The sequence below is a fragment of the Populus nigra genome, chromosome 6 (assembly GCF_951802175.1).
Source record: "Populus nigra chromosome 6, ddPopNigr1.1, whole genome shotgun sequence".
NCBI classification, from domain to species: Eukaryota; Viridiplantae; Streptophyta; class Magnoliopsida; order Malpighiales; family Salicaceae; genus Populus; species Populus nigra.
In genome coordinates, this window is record NC_084857.1 from 1,081,940 (window position 1) to 1,109,798 (window position 27,859).

At 34.1% G+C, this 27,859-nt stretch overlaps 5 protein-coding genes and 1 pseudogene across 5 annotated transcripts; 3 read left to right on the forward strand and 3 right to left on the reverse strand.

Annotated features, from left to right (window-relative positions):
• Positions 1 to 73: 73 nt before the first annotated feature.
• LOC133696176 (uncharacterized) lies at positions 74 to 5,095 on the reverse strand. The gene is made up of 3 exons (XM_062118281.1): positions 2,336 to 5,095; positions 1,065 to 1,375; positions 74 to 784 (listed from the first exon to the last, which is right to left on the reverse strand). The coding sequence occupies exons 1-3, from the start codon at positions 4,621 to 4,623 to the stop codon at positions 399 to 401; spliced, it is 2,985 nt and encodes a 994-aa protein (XP_061974265.1). The 5' UTR covers positions 4,624 to 5,095; the 3' UTR covers positions 74 to 398.
• A 1,446-nt stretch (positions 5,096 to 6,541) lies between these two features.
• Positions 6,542 to 7,789, forward strand: LOC133697946 (uncharacterized). Its single transcript, XM_062120783.1, has 4 exons — positions 6,542 to 7,003; positions 7,113 to 7,223; positions 7,306 to 7,386; positions 7,513 to 7,789. The coding sequence occupies exons 1-4, from the start codon at positions 6,794 to 6,796 to the stop codon at positions 7,585 to 7,587; spliced, it is 477 nt and encodes a 158-aa protein (XP_061976767.1). The 5' UTR covers positions 6,542 to 6,793; the 3' UTR covers positions 7,588 to 7,789.
• A 1,044-nt stretch (positions 7,790 to 8,833) lies between these two features.
• On the reverse strand, positions 8,834 to 9,775 carry LOC133696448 (beta-D-glucosyl crocetin beta-1,6-glucosyltransferase-like). The gene is made up of 2 exons (XM_062118636.1): positions 9,583 to 9,775; positions 8,834 to 9,348 (listed from the first exon to the last, which is right to left on the reverse strand). Exons 1-2 carry the CDS (start codon positions 9,773 to 9,775, stop codon positions 8,834 to 8,836), a joined length of 708 nt encoding a protein of 235 aa, XP_061974620.1.
• A 4,146-nt stretch (positions 9,776 to 13,921) lies between these two features.
• Positions 13,922 to 14,851, forward strand: LOC133696021 (uncharacterized). The gene has a single exon (XM_062118029.1). The coding sequence runs from the start codon at positions 14,044 to 14,046 to the stop codon at positions 14,617 to 14,619; it is 576 nt and encodes a 191-aa protein (XP_061974013.1). The 5' UTR covers positions 13,922 to 14,043; the 3' UTR covers positions 14,620 to 14,851.
• A 7,452-nt stretch (positions 14,852 to 22,303) lies between these two features.
• On the forward strand, positions 22,304 to 25,836 carry LOC133696031 (RING-H2 finger protein ATL38-like). Its single transcript, XM_062118046.1, has 3 exons — positions 22,304 to 22,873; positions 23,497 to 23,594; positions 25,139 to 25,836. Exons 1-3 carry the CDS (start codon positions 22,715 to 22,717, stop codon positions 25,563 to 25,565), a joined length of 684 nt encoding a protein of 227 aa, XP_061974030.1. The 5' UTR covers positions 22,304 to 22,714; the 3' UTR covers positions 25,566 to 25,836.
• Positions 25,837 to 26,753: 917 nt separating this feature from the next.
• Positions 26,754 to 27,363, reverse strand: LOC133696450 (cytochrome P450 77A4-like; annotated as a pseudogene).
• Between the last annotated feature and the right edge of the window lie 496 nt (positions 27,364 to 27,859).

Consider the following 27,859-nt stretch of genomic DNA (forward strand, 5'->3'; position numbering starts at 1 on the left):
AGAAAAGGAACGGTTCTACTCCAACGCATTTCATACTCCACAAATTATAGCAAATTTTCTGTAAGAGATTGAATTGTCAAACACGGTATGGAATTCCATTAGGTAATATCTGATTAAGGAAAGAGTTACATAACAAAGATGTTCCAAGTCTAGATCTGTATTGATAGATTAAAATTAGTGTTGGACTACCAATAGACTACAGATAAAGGTGGATAACTTTTGCACATAATTTTCTGTCTTCACAACAAAGATATTCCAAATCTTAAGATGCACACATTGCTTAAGGTAGTATTGCACTACCAATAGACTAGAAATAATGATGGAGAAACATTTTCACAGAAGATTCCTCCTGAAGGAACTTGGAATTGCTTCACCATGTTTTAAGTCAATATTTGTCATCAGCTATTATTCAGCGACTTATCATCAGTTTTAACAGGAGCATTTGCCAGCTCTTGAATTTCCTTCTTGCTCTTTATTAGAATCCTCTTCTTCGTATTAAAATCAAGCCTGTCCAAGTCCTCAGCAATTCCCAGGTACCCGTATAGTAGGTGCTCCTCCAACTGGCCTCCTTGAGTTTCTTCTTCCAAACTATTGCTGTTGTTAATGTTGTTGGATGTGTTATGCTCAAATTCTTCTCTCCCGTGTTTCTTCTCTGCAAAATATTTGTGAAGCTTCTCTGCATTTCCGAGTCCCGTAAAAGTTCCCAAAAACTTTACCAACATAACACTTTGGTCAGCAGGTTTTCCTAGGCATACCTTGATTTTACCCCCAACAATACCTTTACCTATCATTATGCAAAGAGCCCAGGGATGCAGTGAATTAGTAGAAGTGAAACAGAATGTTAGGCTGGCAATCCTAAATATACAGCTGCTTCAAATAGTGCAGAAAAAATTTAAAACATGAAATATATGCTGTTCTTCTTCCTTGTATGTTCAAAGGCTAATTGAATTTAAACCAATCTTTTCTTCATCAGCATTAGAAAGATGTTCTTTACATCCATCCCCACTCAAATTTGATTTTAGCACAACTGAATTCAGTAACTAATCAAATAAATTGGGACTTACCTCTCAGAAAAGCCTCAACCCCTTCAATAGGTATGACCTTCTGTTGTTCTGGGTTGTTGTTTGACATAGAAATGTTGTGGATGACAACAAGTGGAGGCCAGAGCATCAAATCCTCTTTCTGAGCAAAAGCTTCTTCATCAGGCAAGATCTCAGGAGCACATGTTATTGCGTCACAAGGCACAGAACTATTCCATCCCATCAAAACACATATTGCCTTGTGAAGACCCAAGTGTTGCGCTCTCAGCCCAATCTTGTGGGACATAAACGCATGCTGTACCAGGTTTTGAGCAGCCATGAACTCCTTTGATGAGCTGTTAAAAGTACAGGCATGTAAACATACAGCAGTGGGGTGCACACTATATTTCAACAATGCCAAAAGGAACTTGATGGACAAGCATAACATCCATCAACAAGTATAGTAAAGAAATTAACATGAACGAATATTAATGTTTCATAAGCCAATTTCTATAAGTTGCACAGAATAAGCTTCTTTTTATGGAAAGAAAATGAAGTCCTTCACAATACCCCATGCCTACCGAAAACATATGCAAGGTGAACAAGCAAATATCACATCGGCATTCTTTGAGAAATAAAGTGCTAGTGCCTTACAATTAAACAGAATTAACATGTCCCCAAGCAGTACAAAATCTGCAAAACAGTTAGCCCCTTTTCTCCGACCAATTGGACCAGCTAACTAACTCAATCTTCCCTTTCTGATACATCCATAACTATAGCACCCCCTTCTTCTTCTAGAATAGCCACACACAACATACCTCCAGCGGAATTCTTCTTCTGCTTCCAGCAGCGTAGTGCCATCCAGTTACACATTATAAACATTTGCTAATAGTTATTATATTGCCAATTTTTTTGGCATTTAAATGCCATGTCAAACAACAGCTTAAGAGAGAGAAAAAATTGTCAAACAGAACTTGTAATTCTTGATCACTCTTAGTCCATCAACATGCACACAACAATCATTTATGTGACTTTCACTGAAAGAATTACTCTGACCAATCACCTCTCACCAAGTAATAACATTTACATAAGGATTACCCAGCAAGTAATAGTAACATAACACAGAAATAACTGAAAAACCATAAGGATTCCCAGCAAGTAATAGTAACATATCACAGAAATAACTAAAAAACATGTCTTTTGGGTTAAGCCAAACTCACCTGATTCCCGCTGTAGGACAAACTAGGAAACTCCTGAATCAAATTATGGAAATGCTCTCCACTTTAAAAATGCATATCACAGAAAAGAAAACAGACCTTTTGCCACATACGATGCAGAACAAACTACCAGCTTTTCCTTGTTCCTTGTATCTTCTTCGAACTGCTGTGTTCAAATTTAATCTTTTTGAAAACAGTAAGAAGGCTTCATCCACCAGTTGCTTGAATTCCTCAGAGCCCTCACGTGGTTCAGCCTCCCCAAGATTTACCCAATCTTCTGGCTGGTCATCATCATTTATATTTGCATCATTGCCATAATCATCATTTCTTTTCCAAATCCTATGCTGTCTATGAACACTTTTTTTATCAGTCTGGTGTGAGTTATACCAACTTAAAGGACCAGATCTCGGATGACCCTTCATATATTTAGCACCAGGTTTATAATCTCTAATCAAATCCCTTTGTGCATGCACCGAGGAATCTTGAGAAGACAACCAGTCTTCAGATGCAGAATCTCCAAAATTATCTCTATCGTATGTCCTTTTAGCATTTCTATATGCACTCTGGTCAAACCTCCGAGTCCTGGACACATGTAAAGCACCTGTATCTTCATCTACCCATTCCTCACCACTTTCGTAAAGATCTTCAAATTCTTGAGGTAAATTCCTTTTGTTTGACACAATATTTCTTGTATCATGCCTATTTATATCTTCCTCCACAATGTACTTTCTGTCATGCCTATTTATTTCTTCCTCCATTACATAGTTTCGGTTGAATGCTTTATCTGGTGGCTCATACGAGGCAAGCTCTCCCCTCATTCTTTGCCTCTGGGCAGCAAATCTCTTCATTTCCATGTCATATATTGGCATAGGAGGATCATGCAATATTTCCTTTTGAAACTGTGGACCTGCATCTCTTCCAAACCCATAATTTGGTCTCAAATGTGGGACTTGGCGATCCTGTGTGACACCCGAATGAGATCTCCTATTATCTTGTAACTCTCCCTGTCCACGATCAACTTGAGTATATGCTGAACCCAAATATTCCACATTGTGCTTTGATGTGTTTTGTATTCTGCCTGTATCAAGGTTCTCCATGGGTGCTTGCCTTTGTATTGTGGGATGGTCAAATACAGTGCTCCTTCTCACGTTTATAAAGGAACCATCAGTGTGATCAGTCCTGTCTCTAACATGGTGCATACTCATTCTTGAAAATTCTCTATGCTCAAAATCTGTTTGAGCATGCTCATAGTTCAATGGAGAAGGTGGAGACATCATTCTGTGTACATCGTCAGATGGATATGCATGATTGTCATCCACAATTTCTTGTGATTTGGAGTAGAAGTAATGATCATGCGAGGGCCTTTCAGGATTATAGGCACCCTGCGGATAACTTGTCATAATTCTCTTACTAGCCTCATAGTCTCTTATGTCCATAACTGACCTTTCCCTATATGTGTTAAAATTCGTAGGTTCTGTGAGTTTTATGCTGCTTCTTGGATATTCATCTGAAGCAGCTAAGGGCATGCCTTCTCTATAAGAACCTGGAAACTCACTCCTTGAGAATCCAGAAGATGAACCAGCAAAATCTTTATATCGAGGAGCGCTTTCCAAATCCTTAGAGTGAGGAGCTGACATCCTGGTGTACGGAACATATCTTGAATGAAACATAGGTTTTTCCCCTTCTTCGTAAAATCTCCTGGCCTGAATCTTATCTGATGGTATAGTCTCTCGAAATTGAAGTTCTTCATCATCAAAGTGGCCAATATCCATATTCCGAGACATTGACTGTATATGTGATCCAGTATCTCCATAATTTGAGTTGGGAACCAAATCTCGAGGCACCCGATATGACCCTCTTATCATACCATCTTCCTCAGGCACTGATTTCTGCCCCATCATGCCATGCCCATCAATACCCACGCCCCTGTTATCACGATAATCCTTCTCTTTACTCGCTCTAGAAGATGCAGCATGATGATCATATCCATAGCCTCGCTTCAATCTATTACTTTTACCATCAACATGTTCCTCAACTTGCCTGTATTTCCTATGCACAACCCCCTCATCAAAACGAGGCTTTTTACGCTCTTGGGCGTACTGTGGGGAACCAGACCGGACTTTTTCAGTCCTACCTGCACCCAAATGCCAACTAGAGTCCCTTCTTTCGGTCGAGCTGCTCCTTCCCTCCCCATGAACTACCTTTCTAGTACCCTCAACCTTCCTACGAGGGCTTAAACTCCTTCGCTGCTGCACGCGTGGAGACCGATCCACTGCGTGACGGCGAGGAGCAGGATGAGACTCATGTCCAACTTCAGTTCTATGTTGATTACGTGTCTTTGCAGATGGAGACTGTGCGATGTAATCTTCAGGCTTCCTAGACTGCATCTTTCTTAATTACTAAGAGATAAAAAGCAAATCCGCTATCTATATCTATATAAAGCCTTAAGCTTTTGATCATATAGAATCTATCATAACACAATAAATCACCAAAATTCAATCTCTAAGCAATTTAAAAAGTCAAACCCTGGAATAGACAGAACCCAGTAAAGTATTTCTGCAGATTTATGCTAGCAACACTCCAAAACTATTGAAAACACCAGTCAAAGAAAAATCCAGAGAGGAATTCGATTTCTATGATTGAGAGATCAAAGAAAAATGATCAAACCTTTCTTTGTTGTTGAAAATAAAGAAACCCACGATTGATTTCTTGACTATTTTTGATCAAATTCTGTGTTGCTTCTCTAAATTTTTCATGTCATGTATAGAGAAATAGCTCGGTTTTTTTTAGGTTTAGGTAAAGAGAAGATTGAAGGACATGTGTGTTGAATTTTTTGCACTAGTGTCTACTGGATTTATTTTTATTTTTTCGTTGTTTAATAACACTCTTGCCTTTACCTGGTCCCTTGTGGGGTTAGTGAATAATTAAAGTAATTAATTACTTGATTATTATTTTAATTATTAATTTATATATACATGTATATAAACGAAAATTTTTTGTTTAAAAAATAGAATGGAAATATAAAATAAATTTATTTTTAATATAGTTTTACAATACTTTTTTTATTTTAAAAAAATTATTTTATTTTATTTTATTATAAGAAAATGCTGATAAAAAATTAATTGGTTTTAATAGATTTGGTTTGAATTTCAATTACCTAATCTTGGAATTAAAAGATTTTCACGAGCAAAAACAGGTTCTTAATATTTATTTTTCACGAGCTTTTATTTAATACTTTGACCCAACATATCACGCAATCGTGGCTTTCAATTACCACTTTGGTCTCATCTGTTTTCCTCTTACAAAAAACAATTAATATATATGTAAACCATAAATAAATAAATAAATAAATAAATAAATAAATAATTAGGAATGTATTAAAATAATATTTTTAATATTTTTTAAAAATTATTAGTGAATCAAAATAATATAAAAAAATTTAAAAATTAAATTTTTAAAAAATATTTTTTAAAAAAAAAACAGCACTAACTCATTAGTGAGTCAGCACATATCATGGATTCACCTCGAAGTTAAGTTTAAAAGCTATGCTTAAAGTAAATTGTGCTCCCGTGGCTTAACCAGCTGAAAAGAACATGTAATGGTGATGATCTGACCCTGCCTGGTAAAGGATGGGATGGGAGGCTATAAAAGGAAAGTGAAATAACAGAGAGGGAAAAAAAAAACACAACCTGTTTTTTAATTATGAATGTTATTTTTAAAAAAAAAAATATTTCATTAATATTTTATTATTATTATATATATTTTGTGCTTTTAAATTATTTTAACATATTATATTAAAAAATATTTGAAAAAATAATTGCTCGCAACTTGAATACCAAACACGCTTCGTCAAAATAAACAGAAAAGAAGAGGGACAGTAAGATACAGATACAGACACAGACACCATAAAATCCGCAAAACCATGTGAAGTCACATGAGACCGTTCCTTTCCATTCAAGCAAAGTTTTATGTGCAAACTTCTCCTTTTTTTTTATCCCTACACATGCAGATACATTGTGTGCGCCTCAACATTGTTCTGTTAGGCAATCACTAACCTGCCTAGGAAAAAATATTGGTTTCTCTATTGGGATTTGACTGCTTAACTACTAGATACTGAAGAAAGACAGGACCGTAGAGATCCTTAGTTCCATTATCGTTGCCCAGCAAAGCACCTTTTTTAAGGAGAGTTTGCCGTTGACCTAGCAAGCATTAGGGTTACAAGAAAGCTAGCATCCTAATTAGTGAAACTTGGAAATAGGTGATTGATTCTCTTAGAATAAAGTAAGTAATTCCCATTCTTTGGATGTCTTGTCTTTGCTTTTTTTGAAATCTTTTCAACAGGAAGCAAGTAGTCTTGGGGAGCATTTTGGGACATTTGCTCTTGCTTTCTCAGGAATGTAGTGAAAAGGAAGCAAGTTTGATCGTGGAGGTTTGAAGCAAAAGCAAGAGACCAACACGAGGAGAGATGATACAAAAGAATGTTAAGCATTTTAGAGTTTTGTGGAACTTCGCTGCCAAACATAGAAACTCTAGAGTAGTTTGAGTCTGTGGTGAAAGATGAAAAACATGGGAAGTAATATTGGCGGCAGTGGGAGGCTATCGACAGAAGAGATCAATGAAGAAGAGGAGATTCCAAGGCTGGACATATCCAAGTTTCAAGCTAGAGAGGAAGAGATTGAGAGAAAGAAGATGGAGGTGAGGGAGAAAGTCGAACTTCAATTAGGCCGTGCCGAAGAAGAAACAAGACGCTTGACACACATTTGGGAAGTAAGTTAGTTATGAGGGAAGAAAATGCTGCAACTGTGCTGCTTGAATAACAAGCAACAAATTTAGTTGATGCTCAAGCATTTTATGCCCTATTTTTTTGTATGATCAGGAACTTGAAGTGCTGGCTGACCCTTTGAGAAAAGACGTTGCAATTACACGTAAGAAGATTGATATGGCAAATAAAGAGTTGAAACCTCTAGGCCAGAGCTGCCAGAAGAAGGTGCAAGCAACAGTTGCTCCCATGTTTTGCATGCTTTCTTCTTCCTGGACAAGGTATCTAAATTTGTTCTGATTGCTAACAGGAGAAAGAATACAAAGAAGCCCTGGAAGCATTCAACGAAAAGAACAGAGAAAAGGCTCAGCTAGTAGCCACATTAATGGAGGTATTGTTTCAGAATTTAATTTCCACCGGTACTCAGGACTTGTACTCTTGTCTCCAAACCTTTTGAGTTTTGAGTTTTGAGTTCTTTTCTTTTATTCCTTCTTTCTCACTGTTACCTTCTTGTCAGCTGCTGACTGAGAGTGAAAAACAGAGGATGAAGAAGCTGGAAGAGCTGAACAAGATCATGGAGTCCATACGCTGAGATATCTCTGCCTTGTATAATCAAGCTCTCTGATATTGTGTTAAACTCAATAAACTTTTTTTTTTGGGGGAACATTATTCATTCAATAATGTTGTGTCTCTTTATTGAATTTAACTTGGTTCATGTTAATGGCCGAAAACAATCCCTGTGCTAAAATCATGTAGGCATGATTTCTTCTCATAATGTGATTATTTTTTCTCAACTGTTCTGAATATTAACCGAGTTAAATTTAGATTATCTGGAGAGGTCAAAAATCTAACGATAAAACAAATTATATAATGACAAAATTCAGTACCCAGATCATAAACATTTTACCACTTGTTCGAAGGATCAAATCCATAAACTGTATACTACTTCTGTTGATTGTCAGAAAAAGAGAAGGAACAGGTCTGGTTTTGTGGTATGGTAATTGCTTTTGTGGCATTAACCTTCACAAAACCTCTTGCCTGCTTCTTCACAAATTTGAAGAAGGAAAAGATTGCCAAATCTTCCCTAACACGGTATTCTGGTCTATGGCAGGATATTACAAAAAACCCAAGAATAGTTTTTAAACTTGGTTTGATGTGATGAATTATTTCAAAAAATCCAAAAAATTCAAGAATTAAAGCTTTATTCGGACTAGATTTTCAGATGAATCAAATCAAATATTAATATAGTAAATCCTAATTGACCTGAGAATATAATTTACCTGGTTAAACTCATTCTAAGTCTAAATATATCAACATTAAGGATTTATTTTTTTTAAAATAATATTATTCTAATAAAATAATTGACTTTAGTTAATCTAATAATTTAATGATACATATTCTCGTAAAAGGTATGATAAGAAGGCTAGAGGAAAGTAACCAGATAGCAGAGAGAGGGGAGTTTTATTAACTAATTTCAAATCAAGAACAGCAATAACAGCATCTTCCTTAATTTATTTAAGTTTGATTGCAGCCATAATAAATATATTAGCAAATATGGAAAAATTATTACCCCACAAAGTTGGACCAACTAAACAGGATTGTGGGTTATCCGCCACAAATTTGCAACAACTCATTGACTACCTCCTCATCTCTGTGGTGGTATTTTTTATTTCTTAGATTTTTTGTTTTTGTATTTTAAAAAAAGTTTAAATTTTTTTTATTTTTTTATATACTAATATTAAAAATAAATTTTAAAAAATAAAAATAAATAAATATTATTTCAATATATTTTTAAAAAAAAGCTAACAGGATACGAATCAGGCTAGGCTATTATGCAATTACTCTCCGGTTTTCCTTCTCAAATGTTGTCCTGTTTTCTCCTCCACCGCATCTTTGATCACTTTTGGTGCCTCTTGTCTTTGAAGCATACCGTTCTTGTCTCGCTTGATTTCCAAACCAGCTCCTACCTCCACTAGAAACTCAGCATTCAAAGGTTGATCAATATACAAAGGCATAGCTATTATTGGATCACCAAATCTCATGCTCTCCAACACAGAATTCCAACCACAGTGACTCAGAAATCCACCAATGCCAGGATGACTCGAAATTCTCTTCTGTGGAGCCCATTCCTCAACTATCAGTCCCCTTTCTCCAACCATATCAAAGAAACCCTCAGGCAATGCTTCTTTTGCACTAATTTTCTCTCCTTGAGCAAACCTTAGGACCCATATAAAGTTTACTTCGCTAAGCAGTAGTCCAAGTGCCAGCTCTTCTCTTTCCTCCTTTGACAAATAATTTTCAGTGCCAAATGAAACAAAAATGACTGAAGATGTGTCTTTCTTGTTAAGCCATTCTGTGATTTCAGTTTTTTCACCTTCTTGATAACTAGCTAGGGCCTTTAACAAGCACAATCTTCTTCATGGCTACAGCAGAGAGATCATCTAAGCATCTACCTTCAATCTCTTCCGAACTCCGGACCAGCATTGTGCTAGAGGATTGTTCCAAGTGTTGAAGAATTCAGTCTTTAACTATCGGAAAATCTTTTGCAGAATCTTGAATAGTAGACTGTCGTGATCAGACTGATTACCTGAGTTCTTGAGGGCATGAACTGCAACAGAATTTGACTCATTGCCACTAATCACAAACTGAATGGTTGGAATATTCAGTGATAAAGCCAGCGCAGGAGCCCATGGCTGAAAGAAATCACAAATAAGCAAATCTGGCTTTAATGTTGTCAAAATGTTGGAGAAGCTACTGCTTGCCTTATCAAATGCTTGCATCAAGTTTCCCAGGAGATGCTTCGGCAGGCCTTTGGTTGTGTGGTAATGAGGAGGAAGGTCAGGCAATGATGGAAGATGAAGTTGTGCAAGAAATGTATTGAAGAGAAGTACTTTTCTTCTTCCAATAGGTTTTCTTTGATATATATGGCAAGGTTAGCAGGTGTGGAACAAAGATAAATATGAAAGTTTCTCTTCGAAAGCTTCTTGGCTACATCCATGTGGGATGTGAGTGACTATATGCTAACCATGGAAACATTAGAACCCGAATAGCTCTCCTTTTTGGGGCATCCATCAATATATTATTAGTTATAGGCTTGTGCTCTTTCTTGATTTTGCTAATAAGCCTCTGGGCGCCTATGGCACCTTCTTATCTGTGATTTTGTTTATGCATACCCAAATTAATCATCTAATGTCAGCAACGCGTTGGAAGGTTTTAAAAAATAATCAAATATATGTATAAATTTTTCTATGAAAGTTCCTTCTTGTCAAGAATCTCCTTAGGTTTTGAAATGAATTATAAGTTAGTTCTTGCTTAAGAACCTTTAAATTCAGTCCCTCAACTTGTCACCATTGTTTTATTAAATTAATTTCTAAATTTTTCCATGTTTGTTTCAAAGTTAGCTCATGGTCACGTATCTCCTTTCCCAGAGCTAGCCAATAAAAATCCAGAGAGAAACTTCCACGTATAATTTGGTTCCATGCCTATAAACCTCGAATTCTTGAGGCCTAAATAATGTCTAGAATATTCAAGTTGCAATCAAATTTATTGAACTCCACCTTCCAACTTTGAATCTCCTTGCTCATTACCGCACCGCAAAAGGCCTACCGCCCCATCTCATGGAAACCCTCACGGAGGCTCTAGAAATAGCAAGCCCTAGTTTCTTTAACATTTTAAAAGCTTTAAAATCAGACTTGTCTGTCTGTGATTTTGTTCAGTTATAGGCACCAACTCCAGCATTTTCATTGAATTATATACCAGCTGTATAATGGTAGCTATATATGCGTATGGGCTCCAACCAGCCATTAGTAGAGAGTGTTGGTGTGGCTATGGAGGTGATCAGGAACAACAATGGAGGCTTCGAAAGTGAGGACATTGCAAGGATAATAAGAGATGTGGTGGTGGAGAAGGTTGGTGAGGCTGTAAGAAAGAAAGCGAGAGCAAGAGCAAGCCCAGACATTGAAGGAGAAGCAAAAGCACAAAAGAAAGCCCACGAAAATAAACTGGCAAGGCCATGAACTTGATTTCAAATCTGGCCCTTGGGCATTCCCTTGTGGCCTGATCCCTGACAAGTGATTGATGTAGTTTGTACGACTTTTTGGACTGGCTCTGTGGCCACAACCCCATAAAAGGATGATAAAGATATAGGTGGTAGCCTAGTGGTAAGAGCTTGAGATCAAGAAATTTGCTCCATTTATGGTTTCAGGTTCGAACCCTGTGGTTACTCATATGATGGCCACTGGAGGCTTACATGGTCGTTAACTTCAGGGCCCGTGGGATTAGTCGAGGTACGCGCAAGCTGGCCCGGACACCCACGATAATTAAAAAAAAAAGAATATTATCAAGATTCAGATTTAAAAATCAAGACTCAGATTTAAATTTCTTTAATTTGATATAAATAGCATTTTTTTAATTGAAAATAGATTCCGTGTAAGTATAAATTATAGTGATATACAAGATAAATAATGCTTCATAATTAACTATGCCTATGCAAGGATTAATAAAAATTATTAAGTACAGGTTTATTGAGTTAATTAATAAATTAGCTTGATGTCGACTTCACATGTAGTGGTTGTCAAGAGAATGAATGGGTTTTTGATCTTTTGAAACACTATTTTTTCTTGTTATCCAATTAATTAGTTAGATACTAGTTAATTGACATGTTTCACTATATGGTGAAACAAAACAAAAAAACAACTAAATATAACAAAAAAAATATCTAGGTTGTAAATTATTATTTGATATTGTTTTTAAACTCGACTCAAATAAGTCAATCATAAAAACCCATGATTTAATTCGTGGCCTAACATTGTTTAGATGTGACCAAATTAACTTGACTGTTTAAAGTAATTTGGTTGACCTGTAAGAAAAATTCAAGAACAAAAAGATAAAATTAATTTAAAAAGTATTTTGACTCGACTCCTTATATATCGTGAGTTTAAAATTAAATTGTGTGAAAGTTTTTTTAATACGATATAATTGATTTGTTTAGTTCAAAGATAATTTAGGTGATTATTAAAAAAATTCATGGATGTAACTGAGAAGAATAATTATGAAATTGAAAAAAAAAACAATAATAAAAATATAAGGAAAAAAAGTTGAATTAAAAAAAAATTATTGTTCATAGTGAAGTTTCACAAATATTCCCGGTTTATTCAGTGTATAAGGGAAGCCTTCTGTGTACCAAAAAAAATTATTCCAACGTTTTCTATGTTTAAAAAAAAACACGTTTAATTTTTTTTATCAAACATGTGATTATTTTCGGTCCTTGAATTACTGGACAATTCACACAAACTTTAAGACACATATCATCGTTGAATAAAAAATTATTTAAAACTCAGAAATTTAAAATAGACCCCCATCAAATATATTTTTGCCTACATGCGCAGAAAATTGATGTGATAATTAAATAAAAAATATTCACAATAGAATTTCTAACAAGGTTCTGGTCTTACTTATATAAATTGCAGAATTATTTTGCCTACATGACATAATTATTAAATCTAATTTGGTATAATATATTGAAATATGTTAATTTTAATTGATCTTATTAATATTATTTTTTAATAAAATAATATTATTTTTATTTTTTAAAAATTTATTTTAATTTTGACCGGATTTATTAAATTACAAGTCACCATGTACATCAACGAGATCAATTATAGAATAATTTTTTATATATACACACAGCCTATAACAAGGGTTTGTTCAAAGAGACCTGGGCCGAAGTTTGGTTTAATAACTTCAGCATCTTGAATTCCATTATATATATATATATATATATATATATATTATTTTAATTTCCTTTTTCCTCGTTTTCTTTCGTGTAAGCTTCCTAAGAATTAATTATTATTATTATTATTACAGCAAGAAAATAAAAGATAGCAAGTATAATCTATAGCTATGGAAAAAGGATGACCGAAGAACATACTGAGATGCCGATGGTCCCCATCATTGCTAAAAAAAAAGAGAAGAAGCTTCTTTGTTCATTCCCAACATGCCCAGGTTCTCTTTCTCAATAGTTTTAGTGAAAGTAAAAGTCTTGATCACCATTTTAATTCAACGATGATGCAGTTCTAGCCTCTCTTATCTGTCAACAAAGTTTTCATCTTATTTTTCTCCTTTGAATGAATTTTAAATTAAATTAGGTAAAAGTTGATTTAGTATAACTTTGTTAATTATTTTAATTTTTTTTATAACAATATTATTTTGAATTGATTTAGGTTTACATGTTAAATTCATAACCCAAATTGATTTTTAATAACTTTAACAACGGTTTTCATACTAAAAGATCGAGTCTTCTGTGGTCGAGTTTTAGACAAACCATCTGCCATCAGGATTTCTGCATTCACAAAAATTCTCAGAGGCTGCCTTTGGGTTAAATCCGACTTGAGCCATCATCGAAAGTGTCAGTTCATCATCAATCACCACCGCCGTTTAATGTCAACAAAACGTGAAGAATGCCCAATGATACAAGCTAAACCAAATCCATTGACCAAGACAATATTGCTTGCAAGTGACCACTTCTTCAAGAAACCATGAAAGGCTATCGTGACAGATGGTCCAATTACCATATAACCATACAGCCCAATCATGTCCGCTTAATGAATCTACCCTAGAAAAATCCCTTCACAATATATATAGCTGACCAGGTATTTTCTTTTGGAACTATGGTCAAGATTTAGCTGTCAGAACTTGATTTCCTAGTTCATAGTCACTGTATCTAGAATTATCTGAGAGAAGAAATAGTCAACACGGCGTATATTAATCAACTTGACAAAGTCCTAACTTTCAAAATCTGATATTTTCATTCTTGATTGCTGAACAAGCATGCCTCCCTCCTCTCTCTCTCTCTCTCTCTCTCTCTCTCTCTCTCTCTATATATATATATATATATATATATATATATATATAAACACGAACAAGGCCTAACTAGCCATTCATCAGAAATCAAAGCAATCTCTCACAAGCTCTCATCAACATCAAACATTACACAATCTAGCTCAATCTTATTAATCTTGTTATTTTAAAGCCTTCTAACATTAAGGTAATGTCCGAGGACAATTCTCGTGACGCTTCTCCGGCGCATCACGAAGAGGATGTTTATCAATATGGTTATCCTAGGTGTGACACAAGTAACTCCATGGCATCAAGCTCAAATGATTCTCCATTTTTTGGGATATATGATACTATGTCATTATTGGAAAGTGGTCTGTACCAGCAAAAATACGGCGACATAAGTGATCATTATCATAGAAAACAAGACAAGGCATGGGATTCGATTGATTCAAGGTTGCTAATGTTGCTAGAATTTTTTAGAGAACTTTTTATTCGAAGAAGGGAAGTTTTCAAGAAATTATTCCCGGAGTTACATGATGAATTTTTGGGGGTGTTCAAGAAAAGGGGTAACATTAATTTGTCCATAGAAAAGCCTGGTCAAGTCAAGACTAGGGCATTGCAGAGAAGCTTGAGTGTTGGCTCGCCAAGAATACCTTCAAGAAATGGAGGTGAATCGCCATTAAGGCTTGAGAGGTTCAAGGTTCGCACGGTGATTCCTGGCGGTGGTGGCCAAGGTGGCACTGACAAGGGTGGTGGCACATCTGGTGACGATGGAAAAATCAAATAGATTATTACTAGTCTATTTTTGTTGCAAGGTTTGAAAACAAACAATTTGCTTTTTCTTCTCTTTTTTGGGTAAACAGCAAACAGTTTGTTTAAAGATATAAAATTATTTTGTTATTTCATTAATTACTCGATGTATAGCTGTAAATAGTAGAAATAATTACACAATTTGCTGCCTTGTAGAAATTTCGTGTACTGTGAAATCTTTGCCAATAATAAGGGGGTTTTTTATATTATTTTTTAGGGTTTATTATCCATGAAACAAAATTCATAGACCTAGTTGGTGTCCCGACTAGATTGAGAAATTCTTGCATATTTATGAGAGATGGTATTAGTTTTTTTTATCGCACTCCAATCATTCTCACTTAATATAACACTAGAGAAATAAATTTTATGAATATACTAAATGTAGTAATTTATATAGTTGGTTTAAGACTCGATTTTGGTTACTATTTTGGAATTAAAAAATAAAATAATAAAAACAGAAACATCTTTTATTAAATAAATAAAAACATGAAATAAAATTTTTTTGGAAAAATAAATTAATATATTTCAAAACAATAAATACACGATAAATTTATTTTTTTATTGTTTTAACTATTTTTATTTTTTTTTCATCTCTTTTACCTCAAGGCAGTAATTAAAAATTATTAAAAAAAACTAAGTCTTTATAAATTAAGAATTAAAAATAATAAAAACAAAAACTGTGGTATATATTCATGACTGAAGAAGGTTGACAAGGCGTGTAAGGAAATAAACGGACAACCTGTAATGAACGCTGAGCCCGACAGAGCAACAGCAAGGACATGGTGGTCCAAGAATGGTTGGGCTATGGACCAAAAACAATGATTGGAAGCCCAAGGAAAGCGAGCCGTTATGTGTCTCAGCTTGAAATTACACGGTTGTCTAAAAAACTAACGTTCGTTTTAACAAAATACTGTTTTTGAGTTTATTTAATTAACAGAGTAAATTAAACAAAGCAAAATGGATAAAAGTTGGACGAGAAATGCTAAACCCTTTTTATTATTAACATAAAGTGATTTTTTTAATTTATAAATTAACTAGAAAAGTAAAGTATAGATATTAAACTTATTTTAGTTAGGTGGACTAATTTGAAGTCTAATTTAAGTTGTTCTCTAAATTAATTTGAAAAAAAACCTAACATGACATCACGATGTGTGAAATTGCAACTCGATTGATTTGGTTAAATCTAGATAAGATGTTGAGCTTTAAAAAAAAATTAAAAATAAAAATTGTTTTAATTTCTATTTAAATTTTTATTTAAAATAACATTGTTTTGTTAAAAAAAAAACCACAAAAATAATATTGTTACAGGGTTGACTTAGAATCCAGTAACGTCCTGATCCCTTGATTGGTTAAGATGATTAGGAGTTAAATAATGTTAGCAAGAATACAACTTCACAATCATGCTGTGGATAGGATAGATGAGGTCCCCGCCAAGCCCCTTCCCCACCACAAAATGGAATTAAGACAAAAGGAGAAGATTTCTCTTTGAATCCAGCTCACACCTGAACACGAGGAGATTAGAAAATGGAAGGGTTATCTTCAATTATCATTGAGCTCAGGCCGACGAGTTCGGCGGCGTTGCTTCCTTAAAACTACACCAGCAAGGTTACGTGGTATACGCATGCACAACCGGTAATCTAAAAAAATCGTGATTCAGATTCGGACAAGAATTGAATATCCGGTGAAATCCAAGTACATTTGATCGGGATTTTAATAACATGATCAACTCAAAAATAATATATATATATATATATATATATATATATATATATATATATATTTTAATTATATACCATAATGACGATTATTAATCTAAAAGATGAAAGGATTATTAACAAAGAGTCAATAGACTTCGCCGAGCTCGATGCTTCTGCCCTTTCCACACGGTGCTCGATGTTGAATACAAATTGACTCGAAGAGGAAACCTTTATGAGCTCCCGAAGCAGAGCTCAGCACCAAGGTTACCCCATTAATTTCCGTAGGCCCACCACGCCTGGGGTTTTTCTCAGCAGAAGAAAATGATCCGCAGAAGTACCAAGCAAAAGCTGGAATCATTAGCTTCTCCTCTCCGTTACTCCTTCCATGAACATGACTAGCACTTTATGAGATATTTATAGCCACTTTGTGCACGTATTTGAAGCAAGAACAAATAAAATTAAAATTAAAAAATTGTGGGAAATATATATATATATATATATATATATATATATATATATATATATATATATATATATATATTGTGCAATGATGCCACAAGTAGAAGTAGTCATGTGTGCACAGCTTTCTACGAAAACATCAAAGTCGTTAGTGGGCTCAATGCCTCCATTGACACTAATCCACGATCAAAGTGGGCTCATTTATTCATGAGTGCGTATTATTATTCAGCCCCGCCATGAACTTAGAGGATAATTTTATTTAATAAACAAACTTTTCGGAGAAAAACTAGCTGATAATTGAGATTATAAATGGGTTATCAAAAATCTCTCAAAACAGGATTAATTAACAGTTTGACAAGTGAAGGACAATCATTTAATTTATTTTCTCTTTTTTTTTTTTGTAATTTTTCTTAATTTGTTTTGTTATCTTAACCCAAATCATGTAATCAAACCGCTAGTGTATGCCCTCCACTGTGAGTCCAAAATCGGGACTTTCATCCATGAAAAACAATTATTAACCCATAAGATAAACTTGAAAAATAAATAATAAAGCAATCAAGTAATTAAGTCCAGAGCTTTTCTCTAGAGTTTTTTTTTCCTGTATAAACCATACATGTCAGACGTAGTACAATAACTCATGAATTTGGATCACTTACGAGTTATTAAGTTAATTCAAGTAAAATATTTTTATTAAAATAATAATATTTTATTTAATTTTTTTTTAGTAAAACCCACTCTTAGTGCCTTGACATGGAAAAAGAATCTCCCTAACATATTTTTTTCCCCATCACCACCTTTTTGTATCAGTGGTCTGAACAAGTTGCAAAGGTGAAGTTGACAACTTGACTCTGAGCTTTTTAACCATAATATTTGTAATCTAATAATCTTGCTAATGACTTACCAGACAGACATGGATCATCATCATCATCATCATCATATATATATATATATATATATATATATATATATATATATATATATGGGGACAGGCACCAACTTGTACTTATGGGTACCTAGCTAGCTATCAAGGAAATTGCAATGGCACTATCTCTCAAATCCAAGTCATGGTAATGATCTTTTTATTTTGGTTGTCTTTCTCATTTAACCACATGTCCGAAAAGACCACCTAGGCATCTACGACCCAGGGCAGGTAGCTCCATGGAAACAAGATGCTTTTGCTGGTGGAGCTCCATGCTTATCATTAATTTGTCACAGTTTATGTGGGTTATTTTTCTTTATCCAGGCTTCTTTTGAGCAATTTAAAAAATATTCCCTGAAGATTCTATTCCTGAAAGGATAATTTTGTGCTCTGATCCATGAAGGTAACACTTGCCTTTTATCCCTGAAGGTCATAATTTAAATCCTGAAAATCTGTACAATATCACGTATAAAATACTTAAAATTTGTTGGATTCTAGCATCTAGTAGTGAATAATCAGTTTATTTTTTAGTTTAAATAATTTGATTAATTTTTTTCAATAAAAAATATTCAGTGATTTGATATAAAAATTCTAGATAACTAGTAATTAATGATATTTAGTAAATTAAAATGAGTAGTAGCTACAAAATATTTTTTATATAGAATTGAGAACTCTTAAAAAGTATAATAATATTATAAAAAGATAGACTAGTTAAGTTAAATTCCGAATCAATTTAATGAATTATATCAAATGTAATAACTATGTTACAAGCTATAAACTATCAACTTAAAATATAAAACTAGACAAATACTAAAACGAAAAAAAGAGGAATTAATCAATACAATCACGATTGAATTAAAATAAATAAATGAAATGTAAAGATTAAAGTAAAAAAGTAAGAGAAATTATGAGGGGCAAAGTAAGCCGCTGCACTACCAAACCAAAACCCACTCTTAATCTTGACATGGAAAAGGAATCTCACTAACATATTTTTTCCCATCACCACCTTTTGTACCATTGGTCTCAAGTTTGATCAACTTGCAAAGGTGAAGTTAAAAATTTGTTCGATTCATAATCTCAATCTCAATCTAAAATCTACAGAAGCTTGGGGTAACTTTACGTGTGTTTATAGCTAGTCTCATAGGACGATCTTTGATACTAAAAAATCACACACACATATATGAGCATTTCAATTTCATATTATAAAATCCGATAAAATTCTAAAATATCCAAGTAGTTTAAGAATAAAGTTTAAATAACGGATAATTAGTTTATCTTTTAATTCAAGTAATTTTATCTATTATCCTTTTTTAAAGTATCCGTCCGGTGACTTAATATAAAAAGCTTAGGTCGTTGGTCGCTAGTAGTTGATGATGTCAAATAAGTCAAGGTGGCTGATAGCTACAAAAGATTTTTTTTGTAGATTTAAAGACTCTTAGATACTTAACTAAATATTTTTTTTAAAGAGAGAAAGTTCAATGATATTATAGATCATAGATAAACTCTGAAAATATACATACTAAAAAGATTAAGAGTGAAGAGATTTGTGAACCTTGAGTTTAAAGAATTCAAGAGATATTTATAACTTATGAGTTTTGTCTTTTTATGGAGAAGAGGGGCTAAAGTGTGATTTCATCCTTGTAATATTTTGAGTTATATTTTACTCAAAATAATACGTATTAGATCAATGTAAAATATCAAGGGACTCACGTGGGGTTCTAGAAAAATTCTCAAATGAGTATTGGATTCGAACAAGGTATCAGAGCCTATTAAATGTGAAAAATAGATTTATACGCACTGTTCATACCCAAACACGTTAGGCTTAGGCTACCAAGTGGGTGTTGGGGTGCACATGCAGCACACCCAACATTGGATGTGCGCCTAACCTGGGCTCATGCTATCATGCTCGAGCCTATGCTCCTTGGTAATAGCTGGGCTAGGGTGTGGTAGCCTGGATCTATGTGGCTGTTGGGGTGCATGTCCAGCACACCCGATATTGGGCATCCACCCAACATAGTCTCGGGTTATGATGCCCGAGCCCATGCACCTTGGTAATAGCTAGGCTCGAGCGTGGCATCTCGAGTCCATTGAGATTTTTTTAGGGGATTTTTGGGCCCGTTAAATTTTAGTTTATTAAGATCAAAATCAATGGAGGAAAAACAAAGGAAAAGAAACCTCTTGATCCATTGTGCTTTTTACCAACATCTTGTTCTAAACTGTTATAAAAATAAATTTAAAAAATAACTTTATAAAACCTAATCCGATCCGACAAGTTGATCTGATTAATACTATCTAGCTATAACAAGGCTATCAAATAAGCGAAAATTTTACTCACAATCTGAAGTAAAATTTAAACTATGACGGTTAACCTTCTTGCCATCAACAAATTTTCTTTTTCACATCAATGAACTTTTGATTTTTTTTATACAGTATATGTCAAATAATCATTTCAACCCAAAATGATTAAAATATTAGGTAAGATTTTAAAATATGATTTATATTATTTTTTAATTCGAACTTATGATCATTCGATCAATAAATCTCTAAAACTATGTTAAAAAATTATCTCAATCCATAAACTTAAATAATTAAATAAAATTTAAGATTTAATTTATATTATTTTATAACAATTTTGACTTTAATACCTTGTTTGCTTGAAAGCTATTCTACCTAGTATTATCTTCACCAATAACAATAACAAGTGTGAATATTGCTACGTACTTTCTTCCAAGAAAACAGAACAAATCCTTGACTTAATAATTATATCTCAGTTTCCTTTCCTCCTCTCCATGATGCTTAAGTTATAATTGTTTTATTGTTTAGGAATCACTATCAAAATGGTAGTTAACCATGCACATGAAATTACCATGAAATCAAACCACTCGGACTTGTGTTTGTGTGTTTGTATTTTTCTCTTTTGACTTTGATTTTTGGTTGTTGAAAGCCCTCTGGCTAGCTAGCCAATGCCATAACCTATGCAGATGGTCTCTTTCATGCCACACATCTCTATCCAAATGGCCTCTTGACTTCATCAACCAGGATATCACGCCATTCCCACAAATTAGTTTCACCCTAGCTAGCCTTGATTTTAAAAGATCAGATATTTAATTTAATATTTCCAACCACTCGACTCCAAAAGAAAAAATCCGAATAACTCGACGATCTTACCATCACTCCTTGTCATGTATAGCAAGATTTCCACCATCTTTTACGTGGATGAGAGGAGGGTTTTGACATGGGAGCTTTTGTAGAGTACTGGCAACTTTGACATGAAATATCTTGAGAATGAAAATGGAAAATAATTTCTGTTCTTTTTCCTCATCAATTGGCAACTTGACATGAAATATCTTGGTGTACGTCATTGTAATGGATATACTTACATGCATATATATATATATATATATATATATATATATATATATATCTTTTTTAATTGAAATATAGATTGGAGAGTAAATTATATATTATTAATTCCCCCGGCCCCTTTTGTCATCAGAGAGCAAGAACAGCCCAGATGATTTTTGTTGTTCCTGTTATGCATTAAGCATATATCTGAAGGTTTCTCGACCAAAAAATGAATAAATAAATTGATTGATCTTTGTTCCTTTCGCAGATTTTCGTAGCAAGCTCCAGCAGTTGTTGACTTGAGAAATTAAACACACTGCCACAACATCCAATCCAAGACCTCACTGTTCCTTTGTTAGGTAATGATGTCTCCTCGCATAAGATATCCTTCCTTTGCTGGGTAACCATGTCCCTCTTCTTTGGAAGACTCTTTGTCAATTATTATGACATATATATTTCCTCCTGTTTATATCTTGTGTAAAGGAGAAAGGGATAGCAAAAACCTTCTTTTCCTAGAAAAAATAGAAATTGAAAAAAGAAGATATAATTTCATTCTATGATGCTATTGTAATTAGGAGTATGCTTCTTCTCTAGATTTCTTTTCTAAGTTTAAATCTTAAAATCAACGTTAAAAAATTAATTTATTCTAAGATATACTTTTAAATCCATAAAAAAATGACCTAATAACATATCTTAATTATTAAAAATATCTACCCTAAATAAACAAAAGAGCTATGAGAAAAATCTCAATAATAAAAAGAGCATTTCCAAGGGGAGTGATAATTTTATTTTATTTTTGCGGATTGAGATATCAATTTGTAAAATTATATATATAGGCTTTTTTTTTCATAAAAGTTTTGATAAATGGTGATGAATTACTTATTCTCAACGCACATGTTTTAAATCACCTCATTTTCATGATAAAAAAAAAACTATACCTTTCATAAATACTATTATTAAAAAAAATCAATTAGTTCAAAATAAAATAACATAAAAATAAACAACACCATCACTTTAGCATAATAGTGAGGGTAGCCGTTACGTATGATTTGGTTCAAAAGTACATATATTAATAAAATAAAATAAAATAAAATAAAATAAAAATATTAATTCATCACTTGAAAAATTAAAAAAAATAACAATTTGTTTTTGTGTGTATATTGTTTTTCTTTTAAAAAATCGATCCCCATCTGAGTTTTTAAAAAAAAAATTCACACACGCGCGATCCATACATAGATATGATTAGATCCCGTAATCTTCCATAAATCTCTTCCCTTGAACTTTCCCCACCTCCCCTGCCCTCCCCTCTCTCTCGACACCAAACATGAGCTCATCTTCTCTCACTAAAAGAGATTCCTTTTCACTCACTTCAACAATAAAACAGACAGTTACTTTTCTGCTTCTTCTCTTATAACTACCTCTCTTATTTCCTTACACGTTTCATAGAAAGAGAGGAAGAGACATGTATCATCACACTGTAAACTCCCACTCCTATTTGCTGTCTCAAGACGGGACCTTTATTACTTGCTGTTTCTCTAAGTGTAGAATTAGATCATGGATCGTGTAAACGGATTGAGAAAATTAAAGGGTCTTATTGATTTTGAGTTCTTGAATATTATTGAGTGAAAAAGATTGGACCTTTACGTCTAAAAATGATGGCTTCAGGGATAAATTTGGTAATGACAGTGATTGGATTTTCTGTAAGCACTATGTTTATAGTTTTTGTTTGCACTCGTCTTATTTGTGCTCGGATTCAGTTAAATGCATCAAGACGATCTTTTCGTATTGCTTCCAGATCTGATCTTAGCATGGTAAGCATCTCTCCTTGTCTTTCCATTGGTTTTCAGCACTGTTTCTATATTTAGTTGATTGTTATAATGTGTTTTCTATGTTTTTTTTTTCTTTTGTTTTTGAAATCGAAGTTGGTTTTTGGTATTTGGTTTTTGAAGTGTATGAGTGGAGCAAGTTTATTTGGATTTTATTTTTTATTTTTTATCTCTTAATTGGGTTTAATTTCTTTTCCTTTTTCCTTTTGGATATTTATGATTATTCATTTAGTTTTGTGGAAATTAATGTGGGTTTTTATGGATTTTGGTTTTGTAATTGTATTAGTGGGGCTGGTTGGATTTTAGCTTCTAAGTTTTTTTTTGGTTCTCAATTGGGTTTAGTTTCTTGTGTTTGTTCAAATTTGGATATGTTAATTGCGGACATAGAAAGCAAATCACCAAATTAATTGTCTTTAGCAAAAATTGGAACCGGCATAGTGGACACTAATGTGTGATGCTGATCCATATTTATTGTGAAGGAGGAAAAAGTCTCAATTTTTTTGTTAAAAAATGGAATCTTCACTTTTTTGTATGCTGAAGAGTTTTGTTTCATGGGGTAATTGTCACTGTCTTGGAGCTTGACTGTTATTCTTCGACACGTGTTACAGTTGGAACGAGGTGTACATGGTCTTGAGCCTGTAGTTATAGCTAGCTTTCCAACCAGGAAGTACAACGATAAGCTTTTCTCGGCTTCAGAAGATGCTCAGTATGTTCTTCTTTCCCTGCTATAATTCCTTATTAGTGTTTTCTATATTGGGTTTTATGTAATGATTTTGTATGATATAGATAACTTTTATAGTCTTTGGACCGGTATCAGCTTAAGTTGTCATAACAATGAAGAATGTGCAGTGCCAATGATTGTGTTAAAAAGCCTTTTGACTTGGAAGGTTTCATCTATTTGTACTTTTAAATTTTGAAAGGGGTGAAGAGCCGGATGGGGAGGTGTGAAGATTGATAATTTCTCATGCCATGAATTATGAATTAAGACTTGACTTTAGTTCTCTTCTGATAGAGACTTTGATCTAGTTTTGGCTATCTTCATATTAGATTAGAGTAAGCAGAGTTTGGGGCTGGGATCTATTTCTCATTATGTGATTTTGATTTTCTTAATTACATTTTTTGTTTGACTGAGAGGTTTTCTGAGACCTTTTATAGCTAAATGTTTGGACTGATGTGACTGGGCCAAATTTTGCTTTGTGCAAAAAATTCTTCATTTAGCCATCTTGCGGTTTTCCATACTTCTAACTTAGATGCTGTCTTCTTAAGCTTGATTGATTGGTCAATAACTATTGAAAAGGTTACTACAAGGCACATTGAATTTGAGTTGGGGCTGCCAATATGATTGTCTGGTTGCTTTACTAATTAAGTGGAGTTGGACCATGGATGCTCTTGGTTGTTTTTTCACCCCTTGACAAAAAATGTTTCAGCTGTATTCAAAAGGGCTGGCTTCTTCATTTGAGTATTGATGGAAGCAACCCTGACCTGTTTGGAATCCAATCTGCCTTGACCTTGATAAAATTTGAAAGATTTGCTGAAATAAAAGATTTACTCTGTTCCAGTTTTGGAGGACCCAAACTTGCCTTCTTTTCCTCTTTCTTTTTCGAGTACAATTCATCAGTTCAATTTGGGTGCCAATAATTTCATTCATTTGAATTGAAAAGGCATGCAGCTGCTTGTATCTGTGCACCCATAAATGAAGCTTCAACTCCTAAACAACCAAACCTTCTCTCATGGTTATTTTTTCTCCAGTCATAAGCCATCTTTTTGTTAATCCTAGTTGTGTGATGCTAAGAAAAAGTTTCGAGAAAAATGAATATACTTTTGAGTTTGTGACACTGCTCCTTTATAGAACTTTCATAACGGATTCAGTTTCTGAACCTTTTGTACACATTCTAGCTCATACTTCTGGTGCTTTATCCTCTCTTTTTCTTTTTTTTGTTGCTGAAATCCCCACAGATATATGCCTGTCTTTCTTCAGAATTATTTTTAACTGGCTCATTTTTACTTTAATTTTAACTTTATTTTTGTTATATTTTTGGTTACATGCTATACAACCTGCTTCTCGTTGACGTGGAATTGGATCGTCATGACAGATTACAGCTAGGTTTTGAATGCACCATGTTCATGTCCTCTGCCAGCATATTAGTTGACGCTGTCCTTGGGGATTTGTTTTGTTCATCATGCCAGTTTTGTAGTATCCTGCTATTTCACACTTTTCTGTTAACAAGTTGTGGTTGTTGTCTGTGGCAGGTGCACAGTTTGCCTTGCAGAATACCATGGCAAAGATATATTGCGTATTCTCCCCTACTGTGGGCACTCCTTCCATGTGACCTGCATAGACATGTGGTTGCAACAGCATTCCACTTGTCCCATGTGTCGAATATCATTGCGTGAATTTCCCGAGAAGAAGTGCGCGATGCAACCCTTGTTCAGTTCAGCTATCCGTTCTCAATATGGCACAGAGACCTTTGATTCCCATTCTTGTAACTATTTGTTGACTGGGCATGGGATTTCACAAAGATCAGACGACAGCCATGGGATGGACACCATTCAAGATAATCTTTGTGCATCTGATGGTGATGAAGCATGTGGGGAGAATTCACCCCCCTTAACCGAGAGTAATCAGATTGCAAAAGACACAGGAGACAAGCATGTAGAAAGCCCGTCAAATCCCTAAATCCTTCAGAAGAGTCAAATTTTAAGCTGCATTCATTAGGATTTCCAATATCAGAGAGTCCAAATATGAGTATTTAGAGTGAAAGAAGCTGGAATTCATAAGCCGTTGGAACAACTCCCAGAAAGTTCGTTGCTCTAAATATTCCACAAGTCACTTCCTTTTCATTTTCCCGTCAACATGGTTGAGTTCTTGGCAGTTTTGTTAGTTTCAGTTGTAAACTAGAATCTGATCAAGAATAGTTCAATGCAATAGCAGTTCTTACTTTCCTCTATCCTTGTCAGTGTTAGTGTAGCAGTGTATGTGCACACAGACACACACACATGGATAACCCATCGTTTCTGCCTGATGTTTCTTTTATTGGATTCTGCACATGATGCAACTCTTGTGGGGCATGCAATTCTGATATGCTCAACATGTCTTCTGCTTTAGGTATTTTAACATGCCCACATTCGTATAAAGCAACTACGCAGCTCATTTGCTGCCAAGGATATAGATTTGACTGCATCACCTGATCTTGCTTATTGGTACCTTTCTATCCAGATTTATGTCTTGCCAGTAGTTTTCTTCAAGGTACGCATCACAGTCACATTCTGTGTTCTGTACTTCTCTGTCTCCTTGTGAAACAAAAGTGAAACTGTTAATTGAGTTATCATTAGAGGAAGCATCGTAATTGGATTTGGAGGCCCTTCTGGACCAACCCTTGGAGGTACTTCATGAGATTCTTTCTATGCATAGATATTTCTGTAGGGTTAACCTTTAAATGGCAACAAAAGACAGAAAGGTGAAAGATAAGGTAAGCCCCCCTCCCCATTATCCCTTTTAAAATGAGAAATTGATGTCTTTTCGTGTCATTTATCACAAATCATGATTATGCTGATTAGAAAGTGACTATTTTGGTTTCCATTAACCTAACAAAAGATCTCAGTGCCCATCGGATAGGCATGACAGGGAGAAGATATAAAGAAAGTACATTGAGGAAGCACTCCCATTCTTAAATTTCCCATGTAAACGGATTCACTTCCAAGTATTGGCCTAAGAGGCAATAAAATTAAAAAAGAATGATGTCAACAGTCACCAATATCAATCAACCAATGAAAAAGAACAGTAAGCATATACAAACATAACAAATTATATAAATCCCCAACGTTTTTAAGCAGGAAATCAATTATATAATTAACCTGTCACAGCTTAAGCCCTAGGCTTGACCATAGCTCTGAGGCTGTTCTTCATAACCACTGTAAACTCCAACTTCACAGATATCCAACTTGCTATAAGTTGGATAGGCAAATTCTTGAACCATTCTTTGCCATCATTAGGTGAAGATGCACAGTGGCCAGCCATAGACCAGGGCATATATACCCTCCTTCCTACACCAAAAGGCATCTCACCCCAGTCACTCCTGTGGTATCGGCATCCTCTCTGCCAGACATGAACCGATCAGGGTTGTATTTTTCGGGATTGGTTCAAACTTTTGTATTCTCTCCTATTCCATGAGAGTAGAATTCAACATTTGCATTAATTGGTAAATCATCATATCCTGCCATTGTTGTATGCTCGGTAATTCTGCATGAGCTAGTACAAAATATGTAGGAGGGTGTTTACGTGGCAATTCTTTCACCTACTGCATGTAAATGCTCATCGTTTTTTCTACATCTTTCTCGTCCACTTTTCGGTCACCAGCAGTTGATTTTATTTCACCGGTAGTGTCAGTCCCGCCGTTGAGGAACTCTGAGCAAAGAGTGACAAGCTCTTCATTACTTGGAGATGATTTCCTTCCTTGAAAAATAAAAATTCTCATAAATTCTATATGAATAATCTGGTCTTAAAACATAAACTTAGTCTCAATATATCAAACTGATCTTAAAATATTTTTTACATTCTAATTATAAAGTAAAAAAAAAATCAATGGAGGGAATAACTGGAAAATAATAATAATAAAGTATGCCAATGGTTCCAAGTCAATAAAAGAAAAAAAATAATAGGTGATAATCATTTTAATTTATTTTATTTTTGTTCATGGCGGAGAGGAGCACAATTTAGCTGGGAGTGAAAGGCCGAAAAAAGTAGGCCCTATAGGCCCACGGAATTTAGAGTAGTTAGTTGCTTTCTTGGTGATTAGGAAATATTTTAATTTATATGGGTGTTTTTGTTAAATTAATGTTTTTTTAAATATTTTTTTATAATTTTAATACGGTGATGTTAAAATAAAAAAAATCTAAAAAAATTAATTTAATATATTTTAATTAAAAATATTTTACATCATATTAGAAAACACACGAATTAAATAATAAATA

Excerpts from the sequence above, each read along its gene's own strand:
- LOC133696021 (XM_062118029.1), top strand. The coding sequence starts at position 14,044 with ATGTCCGAGGACAATTCTCGTGACGCTTCTCCGGCGCATCACGAAGAG.
- LOC133696031 (XM_062118046.1), top strand. The coding sequence starts at position 22,715 with ATGATGGCTTCAGGGATAAATTTGGTAATGACAGTGATTGGATTTTCT. Across the intron at positions 22,874-23,496 it reads CCAGATCTGATCTTAGCATG|TTGGAACGAGGTGTACATGG; the intron begins GTAAGCATCTCT and ends CACGTGTTACAG. Across the intron at positions 23,595-25,138 it reads TCGGCTTCAGAAGATGCTCA|GTGCACAGTTTGCCTTGCAG; the intron begins GTATGTTCTTCT and ends TGTCTGTGGCAG.
- LOC133696176 (XM_062118281.1), bottom strand. The coding sequence starts at position 4,623 with ATGCAGTCTAGGAAGCCTGAAGATTACATCGCACAGTCTCCATCTGCA. Across the intron at positions 1,376-2,335 it reads TGCATCGTATGTGGCAAAAG|CTCATCAAAGGAGTTCATGG; the intron begins GTCTGTTTTCTT and ends TACTTTTAACAG. Across the intron at positions 785-1,064 it reads GGTTGAGGCTTTTCTGAGAG|GTAAAGGTATTGTTGGGGGT; the intron begins GTAAGTCCCAAT and ends GCATAATGATAG.
- LOC133696448 (XM_062118636.1), bottom strand. The coding sequence starts at position 9,775 with ATGCAAGCATTTGATAAGGCAAGCAGTAGCTTCTCCAACATTTTGACA. Across the intron at positions 9,349-9,582 it reads TCATGCCCTCAAGAACTCAG|AATGGCTTAACAAGAAAGAC; the intron begins GTAATCAGTCTG and ends CTGAAATCACAG.
- LOC133697946 (XM_062120783.1), top strand. The coding sequence starts at position 6,794 with ATGAAAAACATGGGAAGTAATATTGGCGGCAGTGGGAGGCTATCGACA. Across the intron at positions 7,224-7,305 it reads GCCAGAGCTGCCAGAAGAAG|GAGAAAGAATACAAAGAAGC; the intron begins GTGCAAGCAACA and ends GATTGCTAACAG. Across the intron at positions 7,387-7,512 it reads TAGTAGCCACATTAATGGAG|CTGCTGACTGAGAGTGAAAA; the intron begins GTATTGTTTCAG and ends CCTTCTTGTCAG.